Below are 19,849 nucleotides of genomic sequence, written 5' to 3'. Positions count from 1 at the left end.
GCAAGAGGAGACTAATATATAAGGAATGTAAGAAGGATATTGTTTCAAACCAAACATAAAGAACTAAGAAGGAAACATGAAAAGTCTTTAAAACAAACTAACAAACACGAAGATAGTTCTGCTTTAAAAAAACAATCACGTTTGAAAGAAAAACTGTTTCCCTATTTACACACACAGACACACATACATAGGTGCAGGTGAAGCTGTGTGATAAAAGGTTTGCTTCCCAGCCACATGGTTCTGGGTTCAGTCTCTTCATGTGGCACATTGGGCAGGTGGTTTCTATTATAACTTTGGACTGATCAAAGCCTTGTGAATGAATGGTGGATTTGGTAGATGGAAACTGAAAGAACGCTGTTGTATGTGTTTGTGTTTGTTCTCTGCCATTGCTTGACAACTAGTGTTGGTGTGTTTACGTCCTTTGTAATGTAACTGTTTAGCAAAAGAATCTGACAGTAAGTATCAGGCTTTAAAAAAGTAAGTACTAGGGTCAATTCAGATTGCAGAAACCACACACATAATAGAAAATAGGTTGAGCCTCAAAACCCTGCAATTTGACTACTGAAGACACAATAAGAAAACAAATGACATAGTGTAATTTACAAAGCCGTATACATGTACACAAGACTCACATTTGCATACTAAACAGATGCGCACACACACACACACACGCACACACACACACACACAGATACAGACACATACACAGATGCAGATGCAAACACGTACAAATAAGGATACATAACAAAAGACAAAATGGGATAAACAGGACAAGACCAGAGAGAAGAGGAAACATGAAGAAAAGGTAGTCACTGAAGAAGTTACAGAATGTGCGAGGAAAAGAACTCTGACAAATAAATTAATAATAAATAATAATAATAATAATAATAATTCCTCATTGATATGACTGTCCCAATCGATATAAATGTATCTGTCAAGACCTACCAAAAACTGAGCAAATATAAAGATCTTGAATTAGAAATCAGCAAAATGTGGAACCTGAAGACTAAAACAATACCTGTTGTCATAGGTTCCCTGGGAATGATAGCAAAAGGGGCTGATTGCTACCTAACTCAGATACTAGGAAACCCCAAAATGGTAGAAATTCAAAAGATAGTGCTCATGGGAACTGCTCATATCCTACACAAAATACTTTCTATGTAATCTCAAGGTTTAAAACAAACATAATTTTCGTTTTTTTAATTTTTTTAATTTTTAGACATTCACTAGTACAACACCAAAAAAACCCCCCAAATATATGGCACACTAGACATAACAGCAACATGAACTTCCAACATGTTGTCTCTTGAGGTCTCTGGTTGAGACTTGGAGCCAACTTGTACAAATATAAAGCAAAAGTCAAACATAGAATAATAATAATAATAATAATAATAATAATAAAGCGAAGATCAAATAAATAGTGTGTGTGTGTTTATTGGCAAAATGATCATCCCCAAATATATCTATACTATACTGTATTATTGAAAGATTTTAGCCTAAGATAGTGCTCATCAGAAGAGCGGGTATGAAAATGAATCTATAATACTGTATAGCGTATGTATTAATATAGCAAGTCTATTAATATATGAGTGCTTGTTTTTTCTGACTTATGTATTCTTAGATGACTATATATTTATATATATATATATATATTGTCACATGTAATCAAACACATGCATACAATCACACATACATCATTGTATAATCATATATACATGTGTGTGTGTGTGTATATCATCATGATTTAATGTCTGCTTTCCATGCTGGATGGGTTGGACGGTTTGACTGAGGACTAGCAAACCAGGTGGCTGCACCAGGCTCCAATCTGATCTGGCAATGTTTCTACAGCTGGATGCCCTTCCTAATGCCAACCACTCTGAGAGTGTAACGAGTACTTTTTATGTGCTGGTGGCACTGGCAACAGCCATGCTCGAATTGTGCTTTTTATGTGCCACCTGCATGGGTGCCAATCAGGCGGCACTGGTATTGGCCACGACAATGATTTCACCTGATTCAACAGGTCTTAAGCACACCATATTGCCCACTGATTAAAAGGTACTCTTAAATGGCCTGGTTATGCGACACTGGTATAGGCCATGGCTACAGTCTCCCTTGGCTTGCGGGGTCTTCTCAAGCACAGCAGATCTCCAAAGGTCTCAGTCACCTGTCATTGCCTCCATTAGGCCCAGCATTCGAAGGTCGTCCACCACCTCATCCTAGGTCTTTCTGGGTCCACCTCTTCCACAGGTTCCCTCCACTGTTAGGGTGTGACACTTTTACACACATCTGTCCTCTTCCACACATAATGCATAACCATACCAGCGCAGTTGTCTCTCTTGCACACTACAGATAGATATATATGGAATAAGCAGAGCAAGAGCACTCACGAAGATGGAAAATGTCACTGAGGAGGCCACAGATGTGTGACAAAAGATTTCCAGACAATGGACATGAGTTAGAATAAGAACAGTGATAAATGAGTGAAGAACGAACATAGTGCGTATGTTTATTTGGCAAAAAAGAGAAAGAAAGAGACCGTCCCGAAATACAATATCTGTTTCAACACATGACTTCACACCAGGAATCATGCAATACAAATTCATAAACATATATATATGTAGGTATATATATATATATTGTCAGATATACACATACACACACAAACACACACACGTACATACAGGGACGGAAAGAGAAAAAGTGAGAGAGAGACGTAGTATGTATGTATCTAGGGAGGTAGTTAAGTTGGTCAGCCAATATCACTGTTAACTTAATATCTTCCGCTAAATTGAACAGCAGAACTCTTCCATTTCTTCATTTTGGAAAGTAAGCTTAGTTTATATAACATAGATTAAGTAGATCTAGATAACAGCTATAGATTAAATAGATGTAGTTAATAGCTGTGAAATACATTTATTCCTTCAAGAAATTTGATATAACTAAGAACTTTTACAAACAAGCACCACACATCCATACACATATCTACATACAGAACTAATTAATAAATTTCAGTAATTTAAATTACCTAATAATGGATAATATTCACACAAAGTAAATCTAAGCTCTGGAAGTTACATGTTAGACTATGCTTTCAAAGTAAATTTAAGCTCTGGAAGTTATGTATTAGACTACACTGAAGTAATAGTCTACTGAGATTGAAATAAATGTGGTGTTGACACTGTAACTGCCAAAGATCAGACACTCTTGACTGCATGTCGTCCATTCATTTTTTGTCCATTTAAATCTCAGAGTTCTCTCCCTTACTCTTCTTGATAATATTTGTCATTACTGTTAAGGACATTCTTCTCAAATATTCTTTTTCACTCACTACAATGTGATAACCTTTATTTCTTTATTAACTTTATGCTTTCTTCAGTTAAATTCCACTTGATATAAGGAAGTAATTTTCTCCCTATACTTTTCCTTTGTCATGTGGCCAAAAACATACGGATTGCTCTCTTGATAATTCTGTCAATCCTTCAAAGCAAAAGTTTATTCTTGATTAGTTTTGTCTTAGCAGAATTAGAAGAAGGGTAGCCAAAATGCTGTATGATATTTAGTTGCATCTCTATACATCCGGTGCTCAAATTTTACTGAGGCTAACTTTGTCTTTCTTTCTTTCAGGTTTTATAAAATAAACTAGCAGATAAGTACTGCAGTTGATTTAAGTGATGATAACCTTTCCTCCAAAATATGAGGCCTTCTGTCAATGTTAGAAATGAATATATTATAAAATCAATAGAATGAAATGCCATGTAGTAATTATTGTATTTACCCATATATAATTTGCACTATTTTATGCTAAAATAAATCCGGGGTCCTACATATACGAGGGGCAAAGCTAAAACTAATACTCTATGCAACCTTTGTACCAAGGTTTAACACTAAATTAGGGGTGCAATTTGCACACAGGTAAGTAACATAGTTATGCTTCTTTACATTTTGAGTCTAAATCTCACTGAGAGCAAATGTATCTTTCATCATTCAGGATTTGATAACACAATTTCCATGCAAGCACTGGGTTGAAATGATGGTCTGCTTCTCCCTTCAAAATGTGTGGCCACGTGCCTGTTATAAATCAATATAATAAAATCAATTTTCTTTCCTTCTGAAATGATTTACATTTGTTGTTGTTGTTTAGAAGAATTATATCTGAAAGTTATCCCATGCATGTTATTGGTTCCTGCCTATAATTTTTATAATTTTAAAAAATATTTTAATATGATTAATTTAATATTATTGTTTCTGTAATTGTTTTATTGTAAAGAGTAAACTTTCAGTCAGCTTCTAATCTTGTGCTGTTACCATTCATTTAAGTACTAATCACAATGTTATTATTTTGTCTTTGTTGCAGAAAGACTTAATCATACTAGTAATTCTCCTGATTACTTTTATCTATATGGCTTTCTACTTGTACTTCTGGCTTGCGGCTGAGAATGATTCAAATGATTTTAATTGGTGAGTAACAAATTTGTTTCCAATTATATTTAGAGGAAGTGTGTGTGTGTGTGTATATATATGATAGGCTTCTTTCAGTTTCCACCCTAGGTTAAAGTAGAAGACACTTGCCCAAGGTGCCACATAGTGGACTGAACCTGGAACCATGTGGTTGGGAAGAAAGCTTCTTACCACACAGCCATGCCTGCCTTTATATGTGTGTTGTTTACGTAGGTGCCTAGCATTGAGAAGCTCAACAAAGATGAAATGTGTCTAGTTCTTGTGAGCCACTGTGGTGATATAAGTTGTGATTTTAATGCAACAAGTTTGTGAAGAGATTTTATCTCAGACAAGTCCTCACCTTCATACTTTCTAACAAACAGTATTATACATTTTGTATGATACACAGATGGCAATTTTTATATATTTTAAAAATATATTTATACATTTAATATATTTTATATTTTTTTGTTTTAGTTTTGAAAGACTGATTTAAAATTGTAAGTTTATTTTTAACATCTTACCATTCTCTTTTATCTCTTGCTGCACATTGGCAGAGGTATTCCATGTTGGCTAGGATTCCTCACAGTATCTATTCTGACTCTCTGCACTGTGAGTTCAAATCCCACCTAGGTCAACTTAGCCTTTCATTCTTTTGGGACCAATAAAGAAGCATCAATCGAGGAAGATGACTTGGTGAAAGTGTTAGACAATTGGGTGAAATTCTTGTGGAATCTGTATAAACTTTTTTGTGTTTTGATAGCAATGCCTGCATTGGAACTGGTTCCAAGCTGTATTGGCCAAAATAAGCAATCTTTCTTTTGGATAAACACTAGTTGTATGGATCGACTTGCATGCATGGGCAATTGCTAGTTTTATTTTCAAGAACACTTGCTCAAACCTACACGTATATATTGTAGATATATGATCAGCATTGACTGATAGAAGATCTATGCATTCTGAAATGTTGCCATCAAAGATATTATCTAAAAGGACTTCCTATTTGTAGCATGTTACCTAGGACTTTGGAGAGAATGCATTAAAAAATTTTGGCATGCTTTCAACTGAATTAAGAAACAGACTGATTAAAGTATAGTTCTGATATTTGCTGCTCTAAACTGAAAGATGAGAATGTATTAAACGACAGCCACAAAGAATGTTCATATATACTGAGGTTATGTGAAATCAGATTTTTAAATTTCTTTTGTGAGCTGGTAGTAATTCGCAAAAATTAGAAATTATCTTCGTCATTATGTTATATAATAGAGTTGCAAGTGGGCAGAATTGTTATTGCACCGGACGAGATGCTTCGTGATATTTTTTCTGCTTTTTTACATTCTGAGTTCAAATACTACCGAGGTCAAGACTGGATTTAAACCATGGTGGAGGTGGTGCAGGGGGGAGGAGGGGGGCACGGCACTTCATGTTCAGTGGGCTCCTTATACACAAGAATTGAAATCTTAGAAAATTACCATATTTAAATCTCAAAACCCATCTATTTCAAATAATTGAATTTCATGAGTTAGTGGAGAAACTGAAAATAAATGACTGAAAATGTCGCTTTATAGATACAGTTTTTCAGAATTCAAATTTTGTTGTTCACACATCCACTTGCAATGTTTGACTTTTCCTTCATTTTGAAAAGTACAATGAAGGAGAAAAGAGTGGGGTAAGAGTTTTTTTCTTTTAATGTGAGTTACATATGTTTCAGAATGTAACTTTGATAACTTTTGGCCAGTATAGGCCCAGGCCATGTCTAACTTAATAGCACCACCTGGTAAAATAAGATAAAATGACAGAAAATTATGAAAAAGAAAAAAATCATTTGTTGTTCCAAAGGTATGATGATTGTGGGTGGGACCATGGGTAGAGACAAAAACCGAGAAATTCAAACACCTATTTCCAAAAGTCTGCTTTTCCAGTTTCCAGTAAGTGTAGGTGGGGCACAATGAGTAATAATTACTGCATTTTTGACTTTGAAGTAAATATCATCATCATCATTGTTTAACTTCGGCTTTCCATGCTGGCATGGGTTCAATGGTTTGTGAGCCCCAATGTCTGACAGTCTTGCTTCACCACCTCATCACATGTGTTCCTGGGTCTACCTCTTCCACAGGTTCCCTCCACTGTTAGGGTGTGACACTTCTTCACACAGCTGTCCTCATCCATATGCAACACATGACTATACTAGCGCAGTAGTCTCTTTTGCACAATACATCTGATGCTTCTTATGTCTAACTTTTGACTCAGGGCACTTTCACTTTGTCGTGTATGCAGACTGACATTACTCATCCAATGGAGCATACTAGCTTCATGTCTTTCAAGCCTACACATGTCCTCAGCAGTCACAGCCCATGTTTTACTGCCATGTAGCATGGCTGTTCACACACATGCATCATGCAGTCTACCTTTCACTCTGAACGAGAGGCCCTTTGTTACCAGCAGAGATAGGAGCTCTCTGAACTTTTCCCAGGCTATTCTTATTCTAGTAGCTATGCTCTCAGAGCGTCCACCCCCACTACTGACTTGGTCATCTAGGTAACAGAAGCTTTCAACTACTTTTAGTTTTTCCCCCTGACATGTGATGGAATCTGCTTTCTGTACATCTTTAGTGTTTATTACTCCTGTGCATCTGCCACACACAAAAACTATCTTCTCAGTTAACTTTCCTTTGGTATTGCTGCACCTGTTATGTATCCATAGCTTACCCCAGGTACATCTTATGGAGTTTCTACAGATAAAGCAGGGCCATCTACCTGAAGGGATTTGTGATTTGTCTGCCTTCCTACTTATTAAGACTTTTGTTTTTGCTAGATTGACTTTAAGGGCCTTCGTTTCTAGACCTTGCTTCCTCACCTGAAACCTCACTAGTTCTGGTAGTGACTCAGCTATCAGAGCAAGGTCATCAGCATAGAGTAGCTCCCAGAGGCAGCCTGTTTTCAATTCCTCTATTATTGCCTGGAGGACAATGATGAATAAGAGGGGGCTGAGGACTGATCCTTGTTGGACTCCTACCCAGAATTCTTCACCATACTCATTGCCAACCCTAACCTTACTCCACACCATCCCTGTCCATGGCTTGTACAGCTCTCACCAACCACTATCTGTTCCTAGTTTCTGCATTGACTACCAAATAAGGGATCGTGGAACCCTGTCAAAGGTTTTCTCCATGTCAATGAAAGCCAAGTACAGAGGTTTATCTTTGGCTGGGAATTTCTCCTGTAGCTGTCTTATCAGACACATAGCATCAGTGGTACTTTTCCCTGGCACAAACCCAAACTTCATCTCATCTAAACTAATTTTCTCCCTATTTAGTTGGGTTATCACCCTCTCTGTGACTTTCAACACCTGATCCAACAATTTGATACCTTTGTAATTATTCCTATCTAATGCATAACCTTTACCTTTGTAGCAGTTGACTATGGTGCTGCTACACCAGTCATTGGGTATGTCTCCTTCATGTATCACCTGGTTGCCTATACGGGTGACTAGACTATAGTCTACACTGCCAGATATTTTGAGCATCTCGGCAAGGATTCCTGATGGGCCAGGGGCTTTCCCTGTCTTCATACCCGTAATTGCTTTATCTACCAAGGTACTGTCAATTTGAATAGCTGGTCCTACTATTGAATCAACATTTTGCTGACTCGTTTTCTCCCATTCATTCTCTTCATTTAGCAACCTTTTGTAGTGGTGTCTCCAAGTATTTCTGCAGTATCATTAAATGCAATATATTTTTTACAAATGTTCACTACCTTGCGAAAACTATATCAGCGAAGTAAAGATCTTCTCTAAATGCAGTAAAGCCTATAACATATTCAGAACACTATTTCAGAAAATTATCACTATTCTATTTGAGCATATAAAAGACAAATTTAGGCAGGGAAAAATGGGTAAGACATGACACAGTAAATATGCCCTTCCAGTTCCCCAGAATTAATTTTGAAAAAATAGTCATACATCCATCCTTAGACATCAGAAATGCAACAAAATTTAAAATATCTTGGTCAAATGAAAGATGAGGAAGATAAAATAGCTCATAATATGAAAATAATGAAACACCAGTAAGTCTAAAAACTCAACATAAAATATTCTTTATAGCTTTTTTGCTAAAAATTATCCAAATATTTTGAGGAAAAATTTCTTTATACTCACAGATACATACATACATACACACACACATGCACACACATACACACACGCACACAATCACACACACATTCAGGAGTGTTCTGTTGTTTCCCTTTTATCTGTTGTCCCCAAAACAGCTACAATTCCGAAAGGGAAATTGTAAGTGCTTTGGGACTGGGTAAGTTGTGTTTTAATTGGCTTATTTGGTGTCTCTGCAGTTGCAAAAATCTATGGGTATTTATCATGAAAGAGAATCCATTCCATTTTTTAAGAAGTCAAGAAACCTTTGTATATTGAAAGAGAGCCTCATCATACCTGATTACTGAGAGGTGGTTGGTCTTCCTGTATTGATTTCTATATACCTTTCCTAGCAACCCCACCCCCCACACAAATACCTAGATGCCTGAGGCAATTGCCCCCTCCACACCCCTATAAATCTGGCCCTGGCCAAGGTCAACTTTTACATGGTGCAAAGTAGGTGCTTTTTATATGGTGCCGACATGGTTGCTTTTTCATGGTACTGGCATGCACGATGTCTATGTGGTACCAGCATGGCTGCTTTTTACGTGGTTTCTACTCATATTTTCCTACTCTCTGTTGCCAAACTGCTACTTTATGTGAATGTACAGAAACTGCCAGTTGTCAAACAGTTGCAGTGGGACAAATACACACACACAAATCTATATGAAGGGCTTGTTTTCAGTTTCCATCTTCCAAATCCACTCACAAGGCTTCGGTTGGCTTAGGGCTATAGTAGAAGACACTTGCCCAAAGTGCTACTCAGTGGGAATGAACCTGGAGCCATGTGGTTGGGAAGCAAATTTCTTACCACACAGCTACACCAGCACCTAGACAATAACTTTGAATGAGCAAATTTTAAGGAAAATCTCAAGTAATAAATACAATGGTGTAATAAGAATAGGAGGTGAAAACTGAGCTAAAATATCTTTAGTTAGTGGTTGATGCTTGCAGATTGTCTAAGAAAGCTATGATATTATAGGATTAAGATTTGTTTAATGGAGCTTGGGTTTAAGAAGAGTAATGTTCAAAGATAGATATAACTGTAAAGATATAATTATTTCACTAATCTGTGTCTAAAACCATCAAAATATGCATATTTGATATAAAAACTAATGTTGAATTGTCACTATTTATTTCTGATAGTTATTTCTATTATTTTATTTTTGTTATAGAAAGAATGCCCTCTCTGTAACTTCACAGTTATCACAAAAATAAATATTAGACTAATTTCTCTCTAAATTATACGTTTTTAATGCTGTTTGATTCAACTCCAAGAAAAATTTAATTGTAGGGAATTAGTTTGAAGGTACATTTGATTATACCTGTATCATCATTACAGTACAACACATACTTGGTACCATACTTACAAATTTATTAAACTTTTTTGTTTAGCAACTCAAATTATTAAATATTTAATCAAAATCTTTTAATCTGTTAATTATGGATTCTCTTCAGCCATTTACATTTGTAAAGCCAAACCAGTCATTTACCTCTCTGATGGCCTTGAAGGTCAATTTATTTTGTATCTATCAGGAAATGCTGCATGCAGATGATTCATCTTCATTGTTATCATCATTGATTTAATGTCTAGTTTGTGCTCGTGTAGGTCAGATGTAATTTGTTGAGGTAGATTTTCTATGGCCAGATACCCTTCTGTCACTCAACCCTTTCCTGTTCCCAAGCAAGATATTTCCCCATGCCTGAACTTGTTTTCATGGAAGACTAGAAACGAAGGACTCTGCTTGTCTTTAACTATCTTGCAATGTCAAGACAAGGAGACAGATAGACAGACACATGCACATACGCATGCGTGCGCACACACACACACATGCACAAACACTGTTTGTCTCTCAGATTCAGGAAGGCAGTTCTGCAGTTCCTTGCTGAATAACCTGCACAGATAATTTGTTTATAGTGATCAAAAGTTTGTTGTTATAAATTAGCTCACTTCCTCCATCAAACTGACATTACCTGTACAGGTGCATAGTGTGCTGTGCATATGTATCAAAGAAATTGCAGAGCAATGTGAGATGAAGTGTTTTGCTGAAAAACATAATGCACTTCCCTGTTTTGCAATCACACCCATGGATCTTTCGCTCATGAGTGCAACACCTTAACCACTGGGCCATCATCATCATTTAATGTCCATTGCCCATGCTGGCATGGGTTGGACTATTTGACTGGGCTTGCACGCTGGAATGCTGCACCAGAATCTAGTCTGATTTGCCATGGTTTTCTATGGTTGGATGCCCTTCCTAATGCCAACCACTCTGAGAGTTTTTATGGGTACATTTATGTGACACCAGTATATATATATATATATTTATATATTTATATATACGTATATATATATATACATATATACATATATATATATATATATATATATATATATATTTATATATATATATATATATGTGATGATGATGATGATGATATGTATATATATATATATATATATATCGTGCATGGCCTAGTGGTTAGGGAATTCAGCTCGCGATTGTAGGGTCACAAGTTTGATTCCTAGCAGCACATTGTTTCTTTGAGCAAGACATTATATTTCACATTACTCCGGTCCATTCAGCTGGCAAAAATGATTAGTACCTGTATTTCCAGGGGCTAGCCTTGTCACATTTGTACTATAGCCTCAGGCCAACAAAGCCTTGTGAGTGGATTTGGTAGACAGAAACTGAAAGACGCCTGTTGTATATATATAAAACTATGTGTGTGTGTGTGTGTGTGTGTGTGTGTGTGTGTGTGTGTGTTTGTGCATCTGTGTTTGTCTCCCTACTATCTCTTGACAACCGATATTGGTGTGTTTACATCCCTGTAACTTAGCAGTTTGGCAAAAATGAATGATAGAATAAGTACTAGGCTAACAAATTTGTCCAGTAAAAAGTAGTGTTCCAGCATGGCCACAGCCAAATGATTGAAACAAATAAAAGAATATATATATGATGGACTTTTTTCAGTTTCCATCTGCCAAATCCACTCTCAAGACATTGGTTAGCCCGGGGCAACAGCAGAAGCCACTTGTACGTAGTACCATGACGTGGGATTATACCTGAAAAAGACTGGTGCAAGTGTGAAGGCAGAACACCTACATAAATCAGCATTGCTTGGAACTGCAAGAATCTTTGCAGGGTTCTTGAAGCATCACCAGTAAATAAGTGTCACTTTAGTCTGCTGGCTGTGGACGATGGTGATGATGGTGGTGGCAGCAGCGGTGACGGCAGTGGTGGTGATGATGATGATGATGATGATGATATTAAAACTCACATTGTTGACCTGCAGAAACGTACCATCCTATCTTCTGCAATAATTCTAAGGAAGATTCTCAAGATTTGAGGAGACTTGTTACTAAACCTCAAGATAAAATAACTTCTAACTAAATTAACATGCACTAGCGAAGTAGTAGTAGTAGTAGCAGCTGTAGCAGTAACAGTAGTAGTAGTAGTAGTAGTAGTAGTAGTAGTAATAGTAGTAGTAGTAGTAGTAGTAGTCATCCCACAGCAGGATGGAGGATGTGGTCTGATGCAGCTGCAACAGTCTCTTAAGTCAGTAATTATAGGAGTAGATGCCCATCTAAAGAACACCGATGACTGGGTGCTTAAACTTGTCTACAAGTATGAAAGTTCTAAGAATCTACACCCAATATCAGAAGGTGCAAAGAAATATATTTAAAAAATCACTGAGACTGAAACACAACTTGATGGAACAGAAGAAACTATTGTGACAACAAAACAAACAAAAGCACAAACCAAATCAAATGGAATCTCAGAGCTGCATAACAGATGGAAAAGTAAGGCATTACATGATAATGTTGGGTCTCCCAAAAGCTTTAATGTACTAAAAATATTTTCCTTAGTATTTGCTGTTGAAAATGTGGTGCATCTAATATGCCTTTGCTTCTTTTCTGCCATCAGCTATGGTGCGTAAATTTCTGAGTGTAAGTTGCATATCTGATTTGCATATACACAATAAATGTGAGCAACAACTGAGTGATGGACTTTAGGGTAACCCATTTATATAAGGTAGAACACAAAAGATTAAGGAACAATAACTGAAATACTAGAGAAAATAGCGATAATCCTTAGATCACTTAGTCTGAATACATTTGAAGTCAAATTTTAGTTTTTTTCTGTATGTTAAACAAACATACTGCTAAGTTAAAGAATCCTGTATGAGAACAACAAAAGATAAGTATCAACATAACCACTATTGTTAACAATATTATGATGATGAAGCACTACCTTAAATACCCTTCAGGATTTAATTTTGTCCATATTTCACTTTTATCCCAAGTGAAGTATAATAATCTTTGCAGAATTCTCAGCATTATGCCATTGTTAGGGCTCATCATCATTTTTCTAAATTTTCTTTTTTTCTTTCTCTGTATCTACTGATGCTATCATCATCATCATCATTTAATCTCCATGTTCCTGGGCAGTTTGTCAAAATCTGACGAGCTCCAGTGTCTGCTTAGCCTGACTTTTATGGCTGGATGACCTTCCTAAAACCAACCACTTTACAGCATGTACTGGATGCTTTTTACAAGTCACCAGCTTTATTAGGATCACCATGCTGCTTGAAAGACTATAAACCCTGAGGGGTGGGAGATTGGTTTTATACTAGGAGATAATGGTTTAAAGTATGAGAGAGTGCACAAAGCAGTTTCTTGTTTTGGAGAAACTATATGCTTATTCATGTTTAGAAAAGAGGGTGAGAATTATCAGTAGAAGCTGCTAAAAAATAAATTGTGATGATGGGATATCTTGGTGGCCCCTCAAGACACAAAGGTACTAAGTGAGTAGGAGTGGGGACAAAGAAAATATGAGTGTAGGTAGGTGGTTTGCAGGAGTGTAGGAGTGGAGCAAGAGATGGGGGAATAGAAAAGGGAAGGGGAATTAGGCAACATCTGTAAAGATCGGATAGTGTTGAAGGTTGGTGGTAGAGAGAGATGGCTAATAAATGAGATTATTGTTCTCAGTAGCAGTGCATTTTATGAGACTTCATCCTGTTTTAACCAACTACCACTAGATTACAAAAGACAACAATTTGAAGTACAGATCAACAGAATAAAATCATATTTGTATATTTTCTGAGTTATATTCTCAAAGGAACCTTTCACATCTGGAATTGTTTAAGGAAATGTAAATTAGGTTGAAATATTCCAAAATATAACTTTACTACCCAGAAAATATTTATAATAGGTGCAAACATGGCTGTGTGGTTAAGAAGCTTGCTTTCCAACCATGTGTCTTGAGTTCAGTCCCACTGTCTGCACCTTGGGCAAGTGTCTATAGCTCTGAGCCAATCAAAATCTTGTGAGTGGATTTGGCTGACAGAAACTGAAAGACATCCTCCATGTGTGTGTGTGTGTGTGTGTGTGTGTACCTTTGTCAAACATCATCGTCATGCAATACTGTTCATTTCCAGTCTTCTTTGGAATAACATATCTGACCATAGGAAATATTACCTAGCCTAGAAACAGGTGAGAGCTGGCCATAGAAAAGGCGTCTGTTTGTAGAAAATTCTGCCTCAACAAATTCGGTCTGATCCATCCAAATACACATTGGCTCTCTGGATTTGTTTCAATGCAAACATTAATGGTTTTAGTTTCATTGCTATAGAACAGTGGTTCTCAAGCATTTTTTACCTATGGACCCTTTTCTTTCCTATTTTATTCAGATGGGCCTCATAATCATTTGAAGTTTTAAAAATCTTATTATATTTTTATAATTAAATAATATTAAGAATTATATTAAAAAATTCTTAAAATGTTTTGTTTATTGTAGAAGTATAATCAATTTATTGCACATAATTTTAGCAACAAAATCTTATGTAGACCCCCAAGGGTCATGTGGACCCCATTTGAGAACCACTAATCTATAGCTGAAGGACCTGTGAAGGCCAGGGACACTGCCCTTTCCACCACACCCAAGAAGTAAAAGCACAAACAAAATCCAAAACAAACCACAAGATGATTTTCAATTCTACATAATGTTTAACAAGTTTTCATTTATTGCTTCTTCAGGAATTTTACAGTAGAATTTAAAATGAAACATGTACCATGGTATAGAATAATGCTGTCCTTAGCAGTGGTTGCATTTTGGTATCTTGCAATTTTAGTGGTAAGTTGCTTTCACTTTTACATTATTTTTCCAGTTCACAGAAATAACAACAAAAAAATATAATTTAGCTATGTTAGATCACTGGATTTAGAGTACATGATACAACATTTTTACTCATGATATATCTATGTATGTTTCCTTCAGTTTGTGTTTAATTTTTAGTTTTATTTTGTGTACTGCATTATAATGAACTGTAATGACTCCTTGCTGTAGATGTATGGTCAATTGATGAGAAAGGGTTGTAATGTAACAATTTGTGTAATGAAGTTTACAATGTAAACGTCTACTTACCAGACCAAATGTGAAAATGTAAATACATCTTTAACCATAATGAACATTAAAGGGCTGATGCATATTGCCAGCTTTATGATATTAAACAGACAATAGAGAAATCTTCTGTCCTGGATAAGTAACATTTCTAGATAATTTGATATCTATTCCCAACATATAAATGAACTTTGATAATGTACAATAAAACATTCTATTCTGAAACACGGCAAAAACACTTGAAACAGACTTATGATGAAACAGACAACAGAGAAATCTTCTCTCCTGGATAAGTAACATTTCTAGATAATTTGGTATCTATTCCCAACATCTAAATGAACTTTGATAATGACCAATAAAACATTCTACTCTGAAACACTGCAAAACCTCTTGAAACAGACTCAACCCACTCATAGCTCATGTCATGTACACACTGCCATTTCACTTCTATAAGTACCAGAGGAGAAGTCATAGAACTAATACAGTCAACCTTAGTATAGTACTAGTACTTAGTAGTTTCTACTTGCATTTAAGTGAACTGGGCATTTCAGAGTTAAGTCTCTCTGTCAGCCATGCAGCACATTGTTAATGATTGTTTATGGACTACTGTCATTTTTTGTTGAGGTAAATTATATGTAGCTGGATGCTTTTGCAATCACCAACCCTCAACTGTATCAAAGCAAGGTAAAATTTCCTTTAATTCTTCAAACAACATATGGACTGGACATGTTTTCATAGAAGATTGCAAACTAATGATATCACTTGTATGATGATGATGATGTTTGTGGCCAACAATTTGCCCACAAAGCTTTGGTCAGCTCAGAACTATAGTTGGAGAACGCTGACCTGAAGTGCCATGAAACCAAAATCACATGGTTGGGAAGTGAACTTCTCAATCATATCGCCATGAAAATAAATACACACACAAACATGTGTGTGTGTAACCACATGTCCCAGTTGTTATGGTGTTGTACACGATTGCAAAATTGTGATTTTGATTCTTGGACCAGTGGTGCATTGTGTTCTTGAGCAAAACACATCATTTCATGTTGCTCCAGTCCACTCAGCTGTAAATGTGTAATCCTGCAGTGGACTAGTGTCCCATTCAGGTGGAATGTTGGCTTGCCCACCTGGCCAGTGGGGTGGCATCATTCGTAAGCTACAACAGTCCAAGGAAGCACATTGTAATCAACAATGTATAACAAAATCCAACATTCATGTCATTACAGTGATTATACACACACACACACACACACTTTATTTGTAGGTTAACAAGGCTGCCAGTGAAGAGATTTTCACAGTTGTTAAAGTGAACCACATGGAAGTGTTGGTACTTATCTCCATTTTGGAACAAATATGAGGATCTCTTCACATGAAACAATTGGTATCTTTGTTAACTCATAAATGAAAAAAATTCATCCACCAACGCATGGTTGAGCACTCATTCTCAATATTCAATATAAGCATAGGAGTCTCTGGGATGACAGGGGACTGAGACTCCTGGAGGTTTGCTGTGCTTGAGAAGACACATCAAGCTAAGCAAAATTGTGGCTGTCCTTGCATACAGGTATGAATGCTGCATCCCTCTCTAGCTGTACATTCCTAGTCATATAGGCTTATAGGTGCTAGTCCCATGTAAAAAGCACCTATACTGGTACTATGTAAATGCACTTGTGCTGGAGCTACATAAAAGCACTCCAAACACTCTATAAAGTGATTGGCATTAGGAAGGATATCTAGCTGTAAGAAACCATGACAAAATAGCCTTGGAGCCTTGTGCAGCTCTTCAGCTGGCCAGCTCCTATCAAACGGTCCTACACATGCCAGCATGGAAAACGGATGTTAAATGATGATAATGAAATATATATATATGTTCTGTGCAGCCAATACAAGCATGGAAAAGATGTACAAATGCACAAATTTTATTCTTCAAACTAATTGAAAATGCAAAACAAAATGAAAATGTTTTATCACTAGAGATGGTATTATTTCTAGTCTCAGTGCAGCGAAGTGTTTTATTTTTATGAATCTTGTTCACAACCTTCTTCCAAATGTGTTTTAATATCATGAAGAAGGAAGAAAGATAGAGCATTGTTTATTGTAATGCTATGACTTTTTATGATCTCAATATACAGTCAAGTCTAAGGTCAGGTCAAGATAGAAATTCATTTATACAGTGGTTTCTGGTCACAGCATTTTTCATTCAGTATCTTTACCTAAAGTTAGGTCTTGAAGATTATTAAATTATCTTTGTTACGAGTTGAAGTTCTCATAATTTTCAGCAACATTATTTTCATCCTAGAAGCTAATATGAAGTAAATGTATTGCTGTCTTTGTATGTTATGACAGCAGAATGTGACAAAACTTGCCTCTGTAAACAATGCTTTCAAATAGATATGTATTATTTATTGTTCCAACATCGCATAGTAGCAAGATATAGACTATATAACCAGTTGCTGCTTCAAACTGTCAGAAGGATGTTATCTTTCCCATAAAACGTGATGTTATTATAAAGACAGTATATATATAATATACAATATACAATTTCAATTCATCCAGAAGAACTGGTTTGGTTAGAAGTGCCTATCACCTCACAATAATATAAAATACATTGATATTTTTAAACAAATGAAATATTGATGAAACAGTAAGCTGGTTGATCATGTTTTATACCTTTCACTTGCAATACCACCTCATTATTCTAGGGGGAATATAAAATCATGATCCTACTGTAGTATTTTGAAATATTAAACAAGGAGAAAAGATAATACTCTCTTTAATTGCTTCTTAACATTATTACTTATTTGTCTGTAATGATGATTAAGACAGTTGTAGAGTATAAAAATGGTATTTATAACATTTATTTTGAGGTTAGATATTTTAAGCCAAAATTTGACACAGCAGTGACAAAGAGGTCCATTGGTAGGACACAACCACATACGTATTTTTTTGCTAAGTGACATCTGATGGCTATACTACTTCTAGCAAGTTGTGTACCATGTAAAGGTTCCTTCATTGGTTTGTAACATATACAAATATATATGTGTGTGTGTGTGCGTGTTTGTATAGGTATATATATGTGTGTGTATATACATGTATATATGAGTGTGTATACACATATATATATATATATATATATATATATATATATATATATATATATATATATATAATTGGAGATAAAGGAAACATTTATAACAAAATATTCATTCACTGTATGTCAACAGCAAGATCTGCATTGATATTGACATCATCTAAAATATTTAACAGTAAAGTCTATGTATGAGAAGAAATGTCATGATGCGTCAGTTTTTCCTAGTTCACACTGAATTCTAAAGTGCTTGTAATATTGGTGTGTGTGTGTGTATAATGTTTGTGCATGTGTGTATATGTGTGTGTGTGTGTATATATATATATATATATATATATATATATATATATATATAGGTGTGTGTTTGTGTGCATATTGTGTGTGTCTGTATATTGAGAGAGAGAGAGAAAGAAGTTACATGGAAAGAAACAAAAGAACACATGGAAAACAGGAAAAAACACAAAAAACATGGATACTCTCATCCCTTATCAGTTATAAACCAATCTTCACAATTTCACACCCATGTGTATGTGTGTCTGTGTGTGTATGGACATGTCTATGTAGTTAAGAAATTCACTTCCTAACCACATGGTTCAGCTTCAGTCACACTGTGTGGCAGCAAATTAAGGACCCTCATACCAAACAGATCTCACTAAGTTGTCATTTGGAATTAATCACAAATAATTTTTTTTTTAATATCTCCATTTTATAAACTTTAAGATTATAATTTCCCTTTAATCCATTTTCACCTCATGCTGTAACTTAACATTATTTCAGTGCTTCCATCTATTTTATGTTATCATTAACAGGGTCTATCAATATGTCACATTTATGTGGGACATCAGTTATATATACATCCATTCCATGTAGCGATGATAATCATCAGTCTTTTGAGTTGCATTGGCTTCACAATAGCCATGAATACTCTCTGGCCATCTGAGTGGGCAATGCTGAAACTATCATTTCAAGTAAGTCTCTATTATATTTGAAACATTTTTCTCCAAATTATATTTCTTTTGTTAATGATTAGAAAATATGTAATAAATATATATTAAGTAATGTTATTTTCTTGCGACTATTATTAGTCTCTTTCAGAATTACATACATATAGCCTTGAGTTGACCGAAGTCATATGTGTGAATTTAGTAGATGGAACCTGAAAGAAACCCATTGTGTGTGCATGCATGTGTATGTCTGTGTTTGTCCCGCACTACCACTTGACAACCAGTGTATTTATGTGTTTATGCCTGTAATAGCAGTTTGGAAAAAAACACTGATAGAATAAGTATCAGGCTTAAAAAAAAAAAATAAAGGACGTACTAGGGTTGATTCACTCGACTAAAATACTTCAAGGTAGTGGCCTGGTATGGCTACATTCTAATGAGTGGAATTAGTAATTGAAAAAGGATAATATGTCTGTGTTTATGATAATTTCTCCTACATTTGCTCTGTATATCATTACTAGTTATACTACTCAGTATTGTAGCAGTTTAACCATTATACTGGAAGCAAACTGGATGATGTTAAAGTACATAGAGCTCTAAACCCAACAGTAGAAGTCATACTTCTGTTTGTACAGGCAGCAAATTGGCAAAATTGTTTCAGTGTTAGATAGAATGCCTCATGGTATATATTCCAGTTCAAATCCCAGTGAAGTCAACTTTTGAGTGATTGATTAGTTTAAGTGTTAGAGTATTGAACTAAATGCCTTGCAGTATCAGTTCTGGATTTGTGCATTCTGAGTTGAAATTTTCATTGTTCCTATTGT

The 19,849-nt window shown here is 35.6% G+C and overlaps 1 protein-coding gene across 5 annotated transcripts in view; it reads left to right on the top strand.

Annotated features, from left to right (window-relative positions):
- Positions 1 to 19,849, top strand: part of LOC115211745 (glycerophosphodiester phosphodiesterase domain-containing protein 5) — a 226,142-nt gene that overhangs the window by 137,724 nt on the left and 68,569 nt on the right. For all 5 annotated transcript variants that reach the window (XM_036503222.1, XM_036503227.1, XM_036503221.1 and 2 more), the window contains exon 3: positions 4,355 to 4,458. In XM_036503222.1, the coding sequence (XP_036359115.1) occupies positions 4,355 to 4,458 (104 nt within the window). The remainder of the gene's footprint in view (positions 1 to 4,354; positions 4,459 to 19,849) is intronic.

Source organism: Octopus sinensis, linkage group LG5 (assembly GCF_006345805.1).
Source record: "Octopus sinensis linkage group LG5, ASM634580v1, whole genome shotgun sequence".
NCBI lineage: Eukaryota > Metazoa > Mollusca > Cephalopoda > Octopoda > Octopodidae > Octopus > Octopus sinensis.
This window is presented reverse-complemented; position numbering and strand designations above follow the sequence as displayed.